The sequence below is a fragment of the Cannabis sativa genome, chromosome 6 (assembly GCF_029168945.1).
Source record: "Cannabis sativa cultivar Pink pepper isolate KNU-18-1 chromosome 6, ASM2916894v1, whole genome shotgun sequence".
Classification (NCBI taxonomy): Eukaryota; Viridiplantae; Streptophyta; class Magnoliopsida; order Rosales; family Cannabaceae; genus Cannabis; species Cannabis sativa.
In genome coordinates, this window is record NC_083606.1 from 72,154,725 (window position 1) to 72,172,222 (window position 17,498).

Genomic DNA, 17,498 nt, shown 5'->3' on the forward strand with positions numbered 1-17,498 from the left:
CGATGAGTGTGTTTCTCCTTACTAAAGAAATATGCTCTAACTTAGAGGGGTTGATGGCAAAATTCTGGTGGAAATCACAATCTAAGGGATCAACTAAAGGCGTAAGCTGGATGAATTGGCGGAAACTATGTCGTCACAAAGATGTTGGGGGGCTTGGTTTTCGTAATTTGAGGGAGTATAACTTGGCTTTTATGGGGAAGCAGGGATGGCATTTGCTCACAAATGAGGGCTCATTGGTTGCAAAAGTTTATAAAACTAGATACTTTCCCGAAGGCAATTTTTTTTTTCTGCTGAGTTGGGTCCGAATCCAAGTTTCATCTGGCGTAGTGTTTTGGAGGCAAAGGATCTAATCCAGGTGGGTGTTAGAAGATCAATTTGTGATGGTAAATCAACTTCAATCTTAGAAGACCCTTGGTTTAGTGGAATGGATAATAAGTTTGTGACAACTTATCACCCGAGTCTTGTTTGTAGATTGTTTGACAGTCTGTTACAAGTGGGGATAAGAGCTTGGGGTGTTGATTTGATCAGAGACATTTTCAATCACCATGATAGAGACTTAATCCCTTCAATTCAATTGAGTGACTCTAGCTGTGGAGATTGCTGATCCTGGTCTAAGGAAACCACTGGGATTTATTCGGTCAGCAGCGCCTACAAGTATTTGCAGCAGATTAATGGTGATTGGCCGAATGATGGTGTTGATAGTTATTGGAAGAAAATATGACAGCTGAATGTCCCTACTAAAGTTCAGCACATGATTTGGCGTGTTATTTCTGGTTGTCTACCAATAAAGGTGCAACTTGCATGTTGATCTTACATGTCCCCTTCGCAACCTTGCACCTGAAAAATTTCACATGTTCTCTTCAGGTGTGATTTTGCACATTCTTGCTGGAACATTTCCTCTGCCGATGTTGCTGGTGTAAATGACAGATATTTTGGCAGCTGGTTTTGTGATCTTTTGGTAAAGAATCGGAAACCAGTGGCAGAGGAAGCTGCTATGATTGTGTGGCGTATTTGGATGGCTCGTAATGATGTCTTATGGAGCAACAAATCAACAAAAGTTTCTGAGGTGATTCGATCGGCTAACACTACTCTTGACAATTGGAAAAATGCTCAATCTCATGGATTCACCCCACTATTAAATGTTAATTTTAGTAGTCGTAGGGAGCATTGGGCGAAACCAGTTACAACTAAGTTCAAGATCAATGTCGACGAGGCTATCTTCGAAGCTGAAAACCGGTTTTGGGTTTGGCTACATAATCCGAGACAGAGATGCTAAATTTGTTGAAGCTTTCTCAAGGAGCAAAGTTGGAATGGTGTCTCCTAAGATTACTGAAGTTGTTGGTGTGAAGGAGGCTTTGAATTGGATTAAGACGAGAAATTTGTCTGATGTGGAAGTTGAAACTGATTCTTTAGTAGTTGTTCAGGCTATTAACGGCTCGGTTCAAATGCCATCTCAGTTTGGATTACTTGTTCAAGATTGTCAAGTGCTCCTTTCAGCATTACATAATGTTTTTATTTCTTTTGTTAAGTGATCTGCAAATAAGGCCGCTCACTACATTGCAAGGCGGTCCTCTATTTGATTTGCTTTCAATTGTAAGGGATGATAGTTTTTCAAGTTGAATAAAAATTTCCCCTTTTCAAAAAAAAAAAAAAAAAAATACACAACAAGCTAAAGTTAAGTGCCAAACTCATATATTATATACAATATTGTCAAATATTGTATCAACCCTGCCTCACATATACTCATGATAAATATATATATTAAGTTTCTACATATACGTAATGTTCAATTGAATACCATAACTAAACAAGCAAGCACACTGTATTTCTTCAATCAAACCCAATTAAAAACATAACAATAATTGTTTCCAAAAAAAAAAAACATAACAATATTTAGTGTAAATATATTACCTATATATATGTGAACACTATTATTCTGGGTCAATAATATTTTGAGGATTACCAAATGGACTGGCAAATGTGGCAAATACTAAATCCACATAGAGTGGAAACTGAGCTGCAGCAAAGAAAGAAATCGGGATGGCGGTGACAGCATAAACCGGGAACGCGGCCACTTTGATACTATCGTTAAGAACGAAGAAGTGACCGGCACAAAAGGCGATAATCATCGAGACTATCGCCAAAAAAAGAGAAGTTAGTCCCATCAAAAGTTTCCAAGGTAGAATTTTCTCGAAATTATTCTCCGAAAATCTAGATGTGAGGATGGTTAGGAACATAACTAAGGAGGTGACCGAAAAACTTAGAGCTATTAATGAAGCTACGGCGAACACTCGAAATGCAGGTTGATTTGCCAACATTGGTTTTCCATTCTCCTCATTGGTTCCGCCGGGTAAAGATGTTGACGTGGCGAATGCCACGGTGGCGATGAGGGCGGCAACGAGGGAACAAGATTCTGCGGTTTTACTCATCCATTCACTTCCACTTTTGACAAGATTTTTGTGGTCTTTTGTGAATATTGTTTCTGGAGTTTCTCCTTTGTCATTGTACTCAACAAAGAAATTTTCCGGCATTGAATTTCTCACGAACTGCATTGTTAAAAAATATATATGTCAATATATTTTAACAAAACTATAATTTGAAGAATTGAGTAATTTTTTAGGGTGCATCTATGGTATGGTAAAACCTTTTGCCCTAATTTTATGTTGTTGATAGAACAAAAAATTAATTATGACCCTAATTTTTTGTTGCCATTGGGTTTTACAATCTCTTATTTTATTTTAATAATAAAAATTATAAAAAACCGTTATATAACTAATTATACGACGATAAACACTTTAGTACCCTATAACAATGCTCCCAAAGCAAGGTCATGTTGAACCATATGAATAACTAAACATTATTGAAAAGCTTGCAAATTTTCTTATATATATATATTTTATATGACAATCTACATCGAACTTTTGAATGTTTTCAAATAATTTACGATCCATGTTGTAAATACAGTATTCAGTTGCATGTGTGCTTGTTTATTTTTGAACATGTACAACTGAATATTTAAACTTTATTTTTCGATATCATAAATCATTTTAAAATTTTTAAAAATAGGTGAAATGTATTTAGTATAACTACAATATATACAGTCATATAAAAAAATTAATTATAATTCCTTTAAGCGCTTAAAATAGAAACACGAGAAAAGTGATAATTTAAATACCTTATTCCATTTAATTTCCCATTGCATTTGCAAAGCATCACCAGGAATAGGCCATCTCTGCATATTTCCTTGGTCAGTATTTGCTGCAGTAATATGCAAAGCACCATTGCCATGTTTATCAACTTTTCGAAAAATACTCTCATTTTTGGAAAATTGTTGGAGCAAAAATGTGTACAATTTCACTTGCTTATATTCCAAAGCCAATAACACAACATTCTTCTCATCTTCATTCGAGTCATATATTGCCACTGGAAATTTTTCAAGGATTCTTTTCACCATTTCTGTGATACCATTTCTTGCTGCAATTAACATGGCTGTTTCTCTCTTTTTAACCACTTTTTTCTTTACATACTTTGGGTCCTCCTTCTTTTTAGCTATAATTAAGTACCAATAAATTAATATGCATTTAATAAATTAATATGTATACAATACAATCATTACAAAAAGTCTTACTTTTAGTCATAACAAAATTTGTAACTAAAAGTAAAAATGTTGTGACTAATATAAATTATCATTTTTGTGCTGTGACTAAAAAGTCTGTGCCTACAAATATTAGTCACAAAAATTACAATTGTTGTGACTAAATGTACTTTTAGTCACAATACTTGTTGTGACTAAAATTAAATTAAGTGACAACTTGTATTTAAATAGTATGTTTTAATCACAAATAATTTTGTCATAAAAATTTATGACTAAAAATCATATTTACTCATAAAAATTTATGTTGTGATGATTTTTTTATAGTGAATATCACTATAAATAAATAAATTTATATACTTAATTTAATTACCTTCAAGAAAGGCTGAATTTAGATCTTCATAATCATTCTTATTAGCATTTATTGGTGCTTGATACCCATTGTCTTCAAATTTATAAATATTATTATTATTTAAGAGTTCATTCAATACTTGAAGAGACCATGTATGCTTCTCTTTCAGTTTTCTTAAACTGATTATCCATCCATGACCTGATTTCAATTCAAAAAGTACATAATTATTATAACACATAAAAATAAGAAGTTATAATAATATTATTATTACTATATACCATTATTATTATATATATTATACATGCATCTCTTCTATAACATAGGAAACAATAAAATCCAACATATAACAAGTACTATTGATAAGGACACAAATTTTAGTACTATCGGTAGAGACATTTATGTTTGTAGTATTTCAAAAAAATTATAATTTATTTAGCAAAAACAATAATCATAATTTAAGTTTTTTTTTTTTTAAATGGCTGTCTATATCATAATTAAAGTAGGTGTTATATTCGTTTAATTTTAAAAAAATTCTAAATAATTTATGATATCGAAAAATGAATTATATTTGTATCTTGTTTAACATTATAAATTATTTTAAAATTTTCAATGAGATATCTAATACATACACAGTGAAATAAAAAATAAGTTATAATTTTTTTACGTTCTGTTTTATATATATAACTTTAAAAATAAAAATTAGCTTAAATTAAAATGTGATATATATATATGGAAGAGGTTTCAATGGTTACATTTTTATTGTAACCATCATGGTTACATTTTTTTAAGCCATTGGATTACTATTAAATGGTTGTGATTAATTTGGAAATTAAATAAAAATAAATAATAAATAACTTGTAACCTGAAAGTAACCTAATCATTTATTTCCTTATAAAACTTTAATTAAGATTAATTATATTTTAAAATTAAATTAATTATAATTATTAATTAATTTTTTGTAATTTATTACTATATAAGGATCTTTTAGCAATTTATTTTTTTATACTTAAATTATTTAAAATTTTATAGCAAAACTTTTTATAATTTAAAATTATACACATATAATTTCATAATTTAAAATTTATTATTCTTGTAATCTTAATTTTAAATTATTACACTTAATTATTTAATTTTTTTATTTAAACATTTAAAAAGTAAAAAATGAAATAAGTGGAAGGATTTTTTAGAAAAAAAATGGCTGCACTTGTTATCTATTGATTAGCTTGAGGCCAAATACTTAGTTCATATAATTGTAACAAAATAATTAAATATCATTTAAAAATAATTAATTATTTGAAAATTTATTATAAGAAGAGAATTTTAATTTGTGTCAAAAGAAGTTTAATTTTTGTAAAAAAATAAATTTTATTGCAAATATTATAATTAAATGGCTTAACTATTAAAATAATTCAAGTAAGGATTTAAATATAAATATTAATTGCTAAAAGAGGTCTTGTTAAATATTTAATTAATTATTTAAGAAAATAGTTAATTATAATTAAATAATTCTTAAAAAGGAATGTATTTAATTAATTAATTTAAGAAAATAGTTAATTATAATTAATTAAATCTAAAAAAGGAAAGTCTACCTATTAGTAACCTGCTATTACAGGTTAAAGAAAAATGTAACCATATGGCTACAATAAAAATGTAACCATTCAATAGTCACCCATATATATATATATATATATATATCTATATATATATACCTGGTCCCATTAAAGATAGTAGTGATCTGTGTAATAGCTTGGCAAACTTGAAGGCGACCATATAGTTTTTAGGAACTACTAAATTACCTGCATTATATAAATATATGTATGATTAAAAGATTCTGATAATGGAATGGTGAATAGTGAATCATAATAATAATATTCTAACATAAGAATAAGCATTTAAAATATGTATAAGTGTTAAATAGTGATTTATTAATGTTAGTTTTGGTATTTTTTTTGTCCCTTTTTCTCTTTTAGGTTCATGGTATCAGAGCCAAAAGACTCTTTATGGCTCCCATAATCAACAGTAGGTCCACACTACAATCGGGGGGATTCAAACACCTAACCCCAGTGATGACCCTACTCAACACAAAAACCCTCAAAATCAAAACAACCTAAATCAAATGACCCAAACCACACACAACCGACCCTAGCTAGCTGTTTCTTCTCTTCAACCGATATCTTTCTCAATTGTCGGACCTCTTGCTTCAGGATTTCCTTACGTGAACCAGACTATAGGAGTGAAGCTAGATGATTCTAACTACTTGGTGCAGGGAATTAATATGCAAAATGTTGTAATTAAGGCACATTGTGAATAGTTTGGACTGCCACATCATCAACTACCTAACTAACTTTGTTAGCTTCCTAACAACCAAAGACCAACATCTATAAATAGCAAACTCTCCTCTGGTTTTTGGTTGAGATTTTTCAGATTACCTTTAGAATTAGATCACTTAGAATTGAGCCTTGTTTGAGTGAGATTGGAGGGATGTCAAAGGGATTGCCTATTCTAGAAATAGCTTCCCTCATGTGAGATCTTTGTAACTAAATTGTTTGATGTTCAAGGCTCGATTGCATTGTAATACTGTGATCATTTTCTACTGGAATTCATCAATAAAGACTGTCAATTTTATCAGCTAAGTTCTTGTTCTTTATTTTGTACAGTTGCTTGATCCAATTAATATTGTTCTTGTTCTGTGTTTAGTTAATTGAATGTTCATTAAGTTTGCTCATTGAATTCTTGTCTATGCATTCTTCCCTCTGGTTTGTGTGATGTTTAATCTCAGTTCTTGCATAACACAAAATATTCATAATAGCCAACGGTCTTGAAGGTTTATTGATGGAACCATAGTTTTCCCTTCCTCACTATTCATCATCTTCTCCACCTCAAACCTCAAGTTGATCCATTTTTTATTTCATTGCATATATATCGTTATCACATCTTTAGAGATTTGTTTTTTTAGAACAAATATATACAACTACATCTTTTGCAAAAATATCAAAGTATAGAACCTCTCTCAACAATCTCATAAAGGAAGGAATGTCAGCTATGCAGTATTTGTAAAAACTCAAATCAATGTGTAATGTTCTTGCTTCTATTGAAGATCCAGTTTTTCTTCAAGACCATTTGATTAATTATCTGTTCAAATGGATTGGGTTTGGAGTACAATGCCTTTATCTCTCCTCTTCAAGCTCGTGGTATCAAACCTTCCATTTCATTGAAGAGATTCACTCTCTATTGCTTAATTATGATGCTCGCCTTCACCGTCAAAATAACATCGCCTCACTTAGCTCCCTTCAAACCAATTTTTCCAATCTATAGCTACCCAAAAACAAACCTAAATTCATCACTCCACCTTCATAGACTTATTTTCAACCTCCCCAGCTCGTCCACCCCAATCTAACCCACAATATCCTATTCACCAGCACCATGGCTCACCAATCCCTGCCTCACCCTCCTCCTCTCGCCCATCTTTCAAACCAAAATGTCAGATTTGATTTCGTCTTGCTCATACTGCCAATGTGTGATATCGCTGACTAAATCTCCAATACCAACCCCACCCCACCAACTAGACCTTTTAGTGCATATCTCACTCATCAGAGTGCTCCACTGCTGTTACCCGCTCCTCCTCATTCTAGCAGCATAACTAATCCTACTACCCTTAAATCTCAAAAAATTTGGATCTTTGCTCCTCTGTCGCCTTTTGCCAAGATCATTGGGTGCAAGTAGGTCTATCATATCAAGCTCCATGCAGATGGATCCGTGAATCGGTATAAAGCTCGTCTTGTTTCCAAAGGGTGTCATCAAACTTCTGGCCTTAATTTTCATGAAACTTTCAACCCGATTATCAAGTCTAACACTATTCGTTTGGTTCTCGCATTTACTGTCTCCTTTCATTTTCCTATCAAACAACTTGATATACAAAATATATTCCTCCATGGCATCTTAACCGAAAACTTTTATATGTCGCAGCCTTAAGGATTCGTTGATCCATCAGCACCTCATCATGTTTGTAAGTTATCTAAGTCACTTTATATTGTCTTAAGCAATCTCCTCAAGCTTGGTTTCTTAAGCTCACCACTGCTTTACTTGATTAGGGTTTTGTCGCATTTAAAGCTGATAGTTCAATGTTCATCTACCAATCTACCTCTACTATTATCATTTTGTTGGTTTATGTTGATGACATTATCCTTACCAGGTGTTGCTCTCCCACTATGGATAATCTTCTCAAGTAAGGGTGGACATCCGATTCAATCCAATCTTTTTTTCTCATCTGATCTAATCCAATTAGTAATTGATTTGAAAAATCATCATCCAATTCAATCCAATTGGACCTCAAAATCTAATCCAATCCGATCCAATTACTAATTGGATTGGTTTTTTAATTGGATATCCAATTACACACCTAATTTTTAATATTGACTTAAAAAATATGAAGATAAATACATAAAAACTAATTATCACCATTAATTTTTAAGTTTAGTACTCCATAAAAATATCATTTTTACAAGCGTAATGTAACTAAGCGTTTGAAATAACTAAAACAATAATATTTCTAAGTAAAATATAATAAAATATCATAAAAATAAATACATAGAACAACCAAGTGTTACAAATTTCACAAAAAGAAATCACTCAAAATATAATTATTATATATATTTTCATTTTTTTATTAGTTTTTATTATATAAACCAATATAAATAATTTTTTAATATATATAAATGTAATTAGATTGGATCAGTTTTTAATTAAATTAATTTTGAGATTGGCATCCAATAATTGATCTAATCCAATTAAAATCCAACTTTTAACATCCAATCCAATCCAATTATAATTGGATTTCCAATTTTTTATAATTAGATTGGATTGGATCAGTTCGGTTCGGTTCAATTAGATTAGATTGGATGTTGCCCATCCCTAATCTCAAGTATCTTCGAACTCATTTTGCGGTTTGGGCTTTCCTCATTTTTTTTTCTAGGTATTCAAGTCACTCGCACCTCTGTTGGTCTTTATCTTTCCCAAACCAAATACATTCATGATTTACTTATCAAGACATGTCTATTGGACTCTAAACCAGTCAATACACCTCTCACACTCATCCCAATTTCAATATTGTACTTTTACTCAAATTGATCTCTTTTCTAGTCAACAAATTATACCAATTTATGCATGCTCATGCTTCCATTAATCTTCAGGCAGCTAAGTACGCTCTTCGATATCTCAATAGTATGGCAAACCTTCGTCTTTTCATTCAACGGGATTCTTCTCTTCATTTACATTGTTTTACTAATGTCGATTAGGCATCTTGTCTCGATGATCGTCGTAGTACGAGTGCGTATACCATCTTTTCTTGGCTTGAATCTCATCTCCTGATCCTCCTCTAAGCAAAAGATTATGTCTCGATCTAGTACGAATATTGTGCTATTGCCAACGATGCTTCTGAAATTTCTTGGCTTGAATCTCTTATTGGTAAATTTGGCATCGCATTACACGCTTCCCCTAGGCATTGTGATAACATCAGTACTCTCTATTTGGCATCTAATCCTGTTCTTCATGCTCGCACTAAACGCGTTGAACTCGATTACCATTTTGTTCGTGAACAAGTGAACCATCGCTTATCTCTCTTTCACGCCCTTTGCTGATCAAGTTGTCGACTATCTTACAAAGCCTCTTCCAACCTCTCAGTTTTAAGAGTTATGCACTAAACTCACCGTGCTTTCTTACTCGTTGAGTTTGAGGGAGGATGTTAAACAGTGATTTATCAATGATCGATTTATCAATGATCGTTTTAGTATTTACTTTTCTTAATTTGTTGCTTTTCTCTAGTATGTTGGATAGCTGTCCTCTCTTCCTTTTCGGCCCCTTTCCCTATTCATGCTAGATACCTTTGTACTGTGTGTTTTAGTACATTTTTGCAATTCAATAATATATTTTGACCCGAAGATGTCACTACAAAAAACTGTTACTTTTAGTGGCAACTTTTCAATCACAACATAATTTTTTTGTGACTAAATGTGACTTTTAGTCACGAAAAAATATTACTTGTGACTAAAACATAGTTTTTAGTTACAAGTTGTTACTAATTTAGTTTTAGTCACAACAAGTATTGTGACTAAAAATACATTTAGTCACAATAAATTGTAATTTTTGTGACTAATATCTTTAGCCACAGACCTGTTAGTCACAACATAAGAATGATAATTTATAATTAGTCACAATTTTTTAACTTTTAATTATAAGTTTTGTTGTGACTAAAAGTAAAATTTTTTCTGTGTGCATTATATGATGCAAAAGTTAATAATAATTTTATAATTCATTCGAAATTAATTTGTAGTTATGCAAATTTATTGAGATAATAATATTAAACGTACATATAATTATTTAATAAAATAATCTAATAATTATAATTTAATTACATAACTGATAAAGTAAAAAAAAGACAATTCTTTTTGTTTATTACATATTAGGTTTTCTTTTGGGTAAGTTAGTGAGAAATTTTTATTGCACAAACGTAGGGCCGATTTTAAAATATATAAGAAAAATATATTTTTGAGCTCTTATTTAGAAAAAAAGGTGATATTTTTCAAAATTAAAAAAAAAATGTATAATTTTAAAAGGAAAAGATATTTTGGAAAATTTGAATTTATATGTATACATTTGGTGTATATTAAATTTTTGAACACAAGCTTACTAAAATTAAAAAAATCGGCACACTTTATATTCATACCGATTATACCCTTCTCTCTATTCTTCTATACTGATGGTGGTCTGATGGGGTCCGATAGTGGCCCGTTGCTACCCATTTTTTTTTTTTTATGTTTTTGTACATAAAATAGTATCATCAGGTGACCATCGGACCATTATCAGACCACTATTGGACCATATCTACATTTATATATGTTAAGCTCCATTCATTTATAATCTCGTTAGGAAAGCTTTGGCCCACTATCGGACCCTATCGGACCATATCATCGGGCTACCATCGGACCACCATCGGACCTTCGTCTTCAACCTTTACTCATTTTAACAACAGAATGATATCGGACCAGGGCCTGACAAAAACACTAGTTTTTTGCCCAAAACTCAGATCTGGTCATTTTTTACCCTAAATCTAACATTTACTCACAGATAACAAACATTAATCATACAGTTTCTTCATTTGATAACATAACCAATGGTGAAGTCGTGGTTGATGGAGAAGTCGTTGGGTCCGCAGTGGTCATTGGGTCCATGGGTCCTTGGGTCTGTGATCATAGTGGTCGTGGAGAGAAGGGATCAAGGTTGTAGGTGGTGGGTTGTGGGTTGATTGTGTGCTGTTTTGTTTGAGAGAGAGAGAGAGAGAGGTTTTAGGAAAAAATGACATATTCTGCCAATATTGAATAGTTTAGGTTTAGAAAAAAAAAATTGGTCCAATAAATGCATAATTAGTCAAATTTCTCAATATTTTTTTGGATCTCTAGGCAAGATGAGCTCTAGGCACAGGCTTAACCCGTCTATGCACAGGACTTAGCCTGCACAAATATCAACTAAATACATAATGTTGCCATTTTTATTATTTATTAGGTTATATTAATATATTTTATGGGATATTATGTAGGGTAACCTCTAGCACTAGTCTAAATGTAATTTAATGAAAATATTATGTGAAAAGAAAAAAAAGAGTGATGCTTGCAACTTAAGAAATCGAAATCATACACTAATATGCATGCAGTTAGAACAAAAGTGGTGCCCCTATTGTATTGTGTTGATTCTCTAATTATAAATTACTATCAAAAGATCTTTAGATTCATTGGAAGAAAATAAAGAAAACTACTTATGAAAAAAAATTAGGAAAGAGATAGGACATCACCTTGGTTTTCTTCATCGACTTGTTTTTGTGCATCAGTTATTTTTTCTGTCTCTGTTATTGAAATTAATTTAGTCAGCTATCGTTTTATTAATTTAAAACTAGCTATAATGTCATTATCTTTTTTATTTTTATGTAATGGTATAAAAAATGTAGAAAATATATATTAAAAAAAAATAATTCGTTGTTCAAATCTATATATTTGTATGAGATATATATGATTATGAGCAATGCATTTGAAATGTTATTTGCATATGAAATGTTATTCATGGTAAAAAAATCATGATATATTTTCATGATGTACTTAAAAAAATAAGAAGTTTATCCTATTTTTGGATTACGTGTTTTAATCAATTAGAGTTGTATATTTATATTTCTTAATAATATTTCATTTAAGGCCCATATTTTGTATGAAATTATCATGTATAACAACTTGGATTTTTTAAAAATTCTATTTTGTAACTAAATATATACGGTAAAAATAAATTAACATACTTGAGATCAACATTTACTTTTGTTTTTAACTTTGAGTATTAAATTATTAATTTATAATCAATTCATTAATTCATCTACAAATTCAAGGGTGTGTTTGGTTATGTTTGAAAATATTTTGACTAAAAAATTAATTTTAGTTTTTTTTAGAGATCATATAATTTTAATTTCTTATTATAATCTTTCCCAAATAAATAATAATAATAATAATAATAATAATAATAATAATAATAATAATAATAATAATAATAACGAAAGAGTAATTTATTGTACATACCAATCTTTACAAGCTTTCGTAGAAAATCAAAACAGGTGAAGGTGGTGTTGTTTGCTGGATTTTGATCCTTCTGCTTTTCCACTTTAATACCTAAAATCCACAATCAAAATTCTTGGGAAAATTAATTAATTCATTTATTAATATTTTTTCATTGGAGGATTATAAATAACTTTGGATCTTCTTATTAATGATCACATCTAAAATTCTTGGAAAAATTAATTTTAATATTTTAAAAAAAAAATTACAAGAGCTAGAAAGCGATAAGTGAGACAGTTATTACAGAGAAAGTAAAAAGAGAAAAAAAATGAGAAGAAAGAAAAAGTAAAGCAAAAAAATAATAAATGAAAAATGATGAAAGAAAAAAAAGTAACAAGAGAGCTAAAAAGCAACTATTCAGACAATTAAGAAAGAATATGAGAAGAAACAAAGAGTAATATGAAAAAAAAATATGTGAGAAAAAAAAACAAACAAAAAACAATTTTGAAAAATATGAAAATAAACTTTTTGTTACCCTAAAATATGAAAAGAGTAATTATTTTTAATGTTATATATATATAGACATTTATAAAATAATGATAGTGATATATTGGCTTAATTTAACCTAATATAATTAGATCTTCTTTTTATAGACAAATTTAGAATTTACAATCCCAAGTAATTAAGATCGGTTTGCTCACCATTGTGATCTCCTCCTCTAGGGCTCTTTGTATGGGAATTAAAAACAGTCACTGCAAATTAGTGAAACTTAATTAAAATCTACATTACTAAGCTAGTTGAAATCTAGACAAATTATCATAATTTAGTTTATACATACCTATTTTTACAAGCTTCCATAGATAATGAAAAAATGTGAACAAAACAGTGTAGTTTTGTGGATACTTTATCTCATCGCGGGGAATTCTTGATGGTGTTTCATCTGGCTTTGCGTTTTTCTTTAGGTTTTTCACGTCAATACCTAATTATCACGCCAAAAAATATTGAGAATTTTTTTTTCTTTTTTGACATTGGAGTAAGTGAGGATTCGAATTTAGAATCTTCTTCATTAAGAAAAGATAGTATCAAACTATTAGGTTATATGCTATTATATGAGTATATCAAAAAAAAAAAAAAATGGAAAAATTAATTATGTATGTATATGAATTTTATTTTATTATTTTTTTTGAAACACATATATAAATATAAATTATTAAGATAAATAAGAAAAATTTACACTCAATATGAGTTTAATTATTTTTTATTTAGGGAAATTTGCGGTCAAACTTGCTTAACTTAAAGTTTGGCACGATCAACCCTTTAGACTGGAAAAATTAGGGTTAAAATCCTAAACCTCCATAATCATTTTGCTTTTTACTCCTTCCATCCATTTGATATGTTAAGCGTCAAAGTTGACTGCCACTGTGTACACAAGTGCACACGTGGCAAAATTTTATTGATCCACCTAATATTAATAATTAAAAAAACCAATTTAAAATTTCAAAATTAGAAAAAAAAAATAAAAAAATAACGGTTCTCTTTTTTCAAAACGATAATGGTTCTCTTTTTTTCTTTCTTTCTTCTTCTTCGCTGTTCACTCAACCTCACACTAGAGAACCATTATCGTTCTCCCTTGCCCAAACCAGGTCGTTCTTTCTCGCCCAAACTACTGCCATCTTTCTCCCTCACTTAGATCTCATCGTACGACACCACCACTACCTCCTTCCCAAATCTCCCTTGGCCAGACCACATTGATTCTCCTATTTTGGATTTCTCTCACTCCTCTTCTTCTTAGTGGGCGTCAAGGACGATGGGATCAAGGATCCTCCCCGTCTAGATCATCTCTGACACTGTATGGTGACAGAGGAACTCGTGACTACAGGAGGTTGGGACGAAGAAGCTTTTGATCTCGACGGGCTTGAGGATGAGACAGTTGTCCGGAGTTAGGCTTTTGGGCTCGGCAAGGACAATTTTTTTATCTAGTATTTTTTTCATTTGATTTGGAGCTTTGTTTGCTTTTGTTGGATTTGAATTTGTTTGGGTTTTAGTTTGATTTTGTTGGAATTGAATTTGATTTGGGTTTTATTTTGATTTTGTTGGGTTGTGAATAGAAAAATAGGTTTTGATGGTGGTGGTGGTGGTTTCAGTGGTTGTGGATGGTGGTGGGTTTGGTGGTGTTGATAGATTGAAAAATAAGAACAAAGAAGAAGAAGGTTGAAAATTTGAAGTGATGGTGGGTGGTGTTTTGGTGGTTGTGTTATGATGGTAGTGGTGGGAAGAAGGTTTCTGGGTAGAAGAAGAAAGAAGAAGAAAAAAAAAAGAAAAAAGTGAAAAAAAAAATATTATTTTTATTTTGATTTTGAAAATTTTTAAATATTTTAAATTATTTTTTAATTATTAAATAAGGTGGACCAATAAAATTTTATCATGTGTACACGAGTTTACACAGTGGCAATCAACTTTGGCACTTAACAGACCAAAGTGGATAAAAAGAGTACAGAGCAAAACGATTATAGAAGTTGGAGAGTTTAGCCCTAGTTTTTTCTATTCTAAGGGGTTGATCTTGTCAAACTTCAAAGTTCAGGGAGTTTAACTGCAAACTACCCTTTTACTTAAATATGATAACTTTAAGTTTGGCCACTTCTTATGGCACTTTTTTGTTTTTAAACTATATTATGGTATTTGTTGTGCCATGTATATGTAAATTTAATTTTCAAAGCTCACCAATCAAGATCCTTCCTTAAGAAACTGATTTTTTCTATTAAAAAACAGTCTAGTTTTTTCATTAAGAAACTTGTTTCTTCACCAAAAAACTAGTTTTGATTATATAGAAGTAAAATTTATATATGACTTTTTAAATTTTTACCCATCTAGTAACGATCGGTCAGAGCGAAATTCACCAAAGATCTTTCATTAAAAAATTAGTTTCTTCATCATAAAACTGATATTTTCATCAAGAAACTAGTTTCTTCATTAGGAAACTAGTTTTGGTTATATAAAAGTAAAATTTATATACGAGTTTTTAAGGTTTTTATGATAATTCTTCTTATCTATGATGATTTATTTCATATTTATAATTTGTTAAAAACATACCATATTTGGTATGCCATATATATATATATCAAAACTTTTAATAAACAAAATGTTTGATAAAGAAAAGACATACATTTATAAATGATGGATTTCCATATTCCCAACTTGATAGCACTTTTGAATGCGGAAGGCTTATCAGCTAAAACATGAAGTGGGGCTTTTCCTTCAACATTTATATTGTTTGTACTTGCAAGATGTTTATACGACTTTATTATCTGAAATGCCAAATCTGTATATCAAACCAAATTATATGTTAGATATCACAAATCGAACTCTCAGTTAATTAGTTAATTTTCTGTTAAAATAAAACTTAATAATAACTCGATCTAAATGTGTTATGATAAAACTTGTTACGTTTACTATATCCGTTCGTGTAAAAAAATTTCTTCAAGTTAGTTATCACTACAAAAAATTACTTTTAGTGACAAACTTTTAGTCACAACATAAATTTTGTGTGACTAAATATGACTTTTACTCATAACAAAAGTTTACTTGTGACTAAAACATAGTTTTTAGATACAAGTTGTCACTAATTTACTTTTAGTCGCAACAATTATTGTGACTAAAATTATTAAAAAAATTAAAATTGTAACTACTTACCGAAGAATTCGCCGTTTATTGCGCAATGCAGAATGGTATCACCATTATCCCTCCGACAACATGCATCGTTAGACTTGGATTGTGTTGAAGTACTTTTCATCATCAAGAACGAGTTTAGGTAAAGAAAAGCGTTCTTCTTGCCATGTTTAGCAGCCAAAAAGAGGGGAGTTTCGCCTTTTTCATTCTTAATCTCAATCAACGAACGATAGTAGTCTTGATCTAGATCTAATGATGACATTATTGATATGCACATAGGAACATTACCTATAGCTGCAGCTAGATGAAGAGCCGTATTTCCTTTTTCGTTTTGAATTCCAAGAGGTGAGCTGCTAGCGTTCGCTACTTGCTCTACCTCAGTTCTGAACATCATCACATCACGATTATCGTCCTCATAATAATCCTGATACGATGATGGTAATGATGACTTTGTCATATCTTCAGATATGATAGTTGATATATGGCTCTTTATGCTAGCCACTAGCTTATAAACGATATCATCTTTACCATCGGCCACGGCTACATGCAAGGCTGTGTAGCCGGAGGTGCTAATCTTAGTGCTTTGAGCATTAGGATCCGTCTCGTACAAACGTACGACTTCGTGCCAATTTTGTTGCATCGCTTCTCTGATCTTTCCAACCAACTCTTGCTGGTCATCGAAGTTCTCCATGTTGTTTTGCAAAGCGTGACACACTTAATTATAGTATATAAATACATATACATATATATATATATTACATGCTGTTTTATAAAATATGTATATTGCATGTATATATATACATTTATTTATGGTTTTAATTTGTAGTTGTGACAATTTTATCATGTGTTTATTCGTTACGTAGGTATTAAGTTGGGACAATATATATGTTAAAGTGTTCTAAGACTTTAATCGATAAGACTAAAAATTAGAAACACACCTAAATTGATGTACTTTTACTTTTATTTTTACTTTTACTTTTTTCTGGGATATGGACTGTTTATTTTTTCAGAACTTATATGTATCAAATTATGCTATTTAAATTGCTTAGACCGTTAAATTAAATTGGATTCAAGAGCTTATTCGGTGTAATTTTGTTTAATTTTACTAATGATAATACCAAATTGTGTCTCGCGAATTTTAACATGCATCAAATCTTGTTGTCGGAACTTTAATATTTTACCCCTTGAACTTACATCTATGTCAGACTATAGAAATTCTTAAATATATCCAACAATTTTCATAGTTTAGTGGAATCGATTTTGTACATGTAAAAATTTAGGAAACAAAACTAATTCTAATTAT

The 17,498-nt window shown here is 30.4% G+C and overlaps 1 protein-coding gene across 1 annotated transcript; it reads right to left on the reverse strand.

The window, feature by feature from the left end:
* Positions 1–1,804: 1,804 nt before the first annotated feature.
* On the reverse strand, positions 1,805–17,184 carry LOC115695858 (uncharacterized). Its single transcript, XM_030622946.2, has 10 exons — positions 16,220–17,184; positions 15,693–15,848; positions 13,368–13,508; positions 13,231–13,281; positions 12,554–12,643; positions 11,788–11,838; positions 5,654–5,740; positions 3,966–4,142; positions 3,176–3,549; positions 1,805–2,546 (listed from the first exon to the last, which is right to left on the reverse strand). Exons 1-10 carry the CDS (start codon positions 16,884–16,886, stop codon positions 1,932–1,934), a joined length of 2,409 nt encoding a protein of 802 aa, XP_030478806.2. The 5' UTR covers positions 16,887–17,184; the 3' UTR covers positions 1,805–1,931.
* Positions 17,185–17,498: the final 314 nt, after the last annotated feature.

What these genes read in the sequence shown, in the direction of transcription:
- LOC115695858 (XM_030622946.2), bottom strand. Translation starts at nt 16,886, where the DNA reads ATGGAGAACTTCGATGACCAGCAAGAGTTGGTTGGAAAGATCAGAGAA. An exon ending in GAAATCCATCATTTATAAAT is followed by an intron (nt 13,509 to 15,692) that starts GTATGTCTTTTC and finishes CGTGATAATTAG; the next exon opens with GTATTGACGTGAAAAACCTA. An exon ending in GGGAAATTAAATGGAATAAG is followed by an intron (nt 2,547 to 3,175) that starts GTATTTAAATTA and finishes TTAACAATGCAG; the next exon opens with TTCGTGAGAAATTCAATGCC.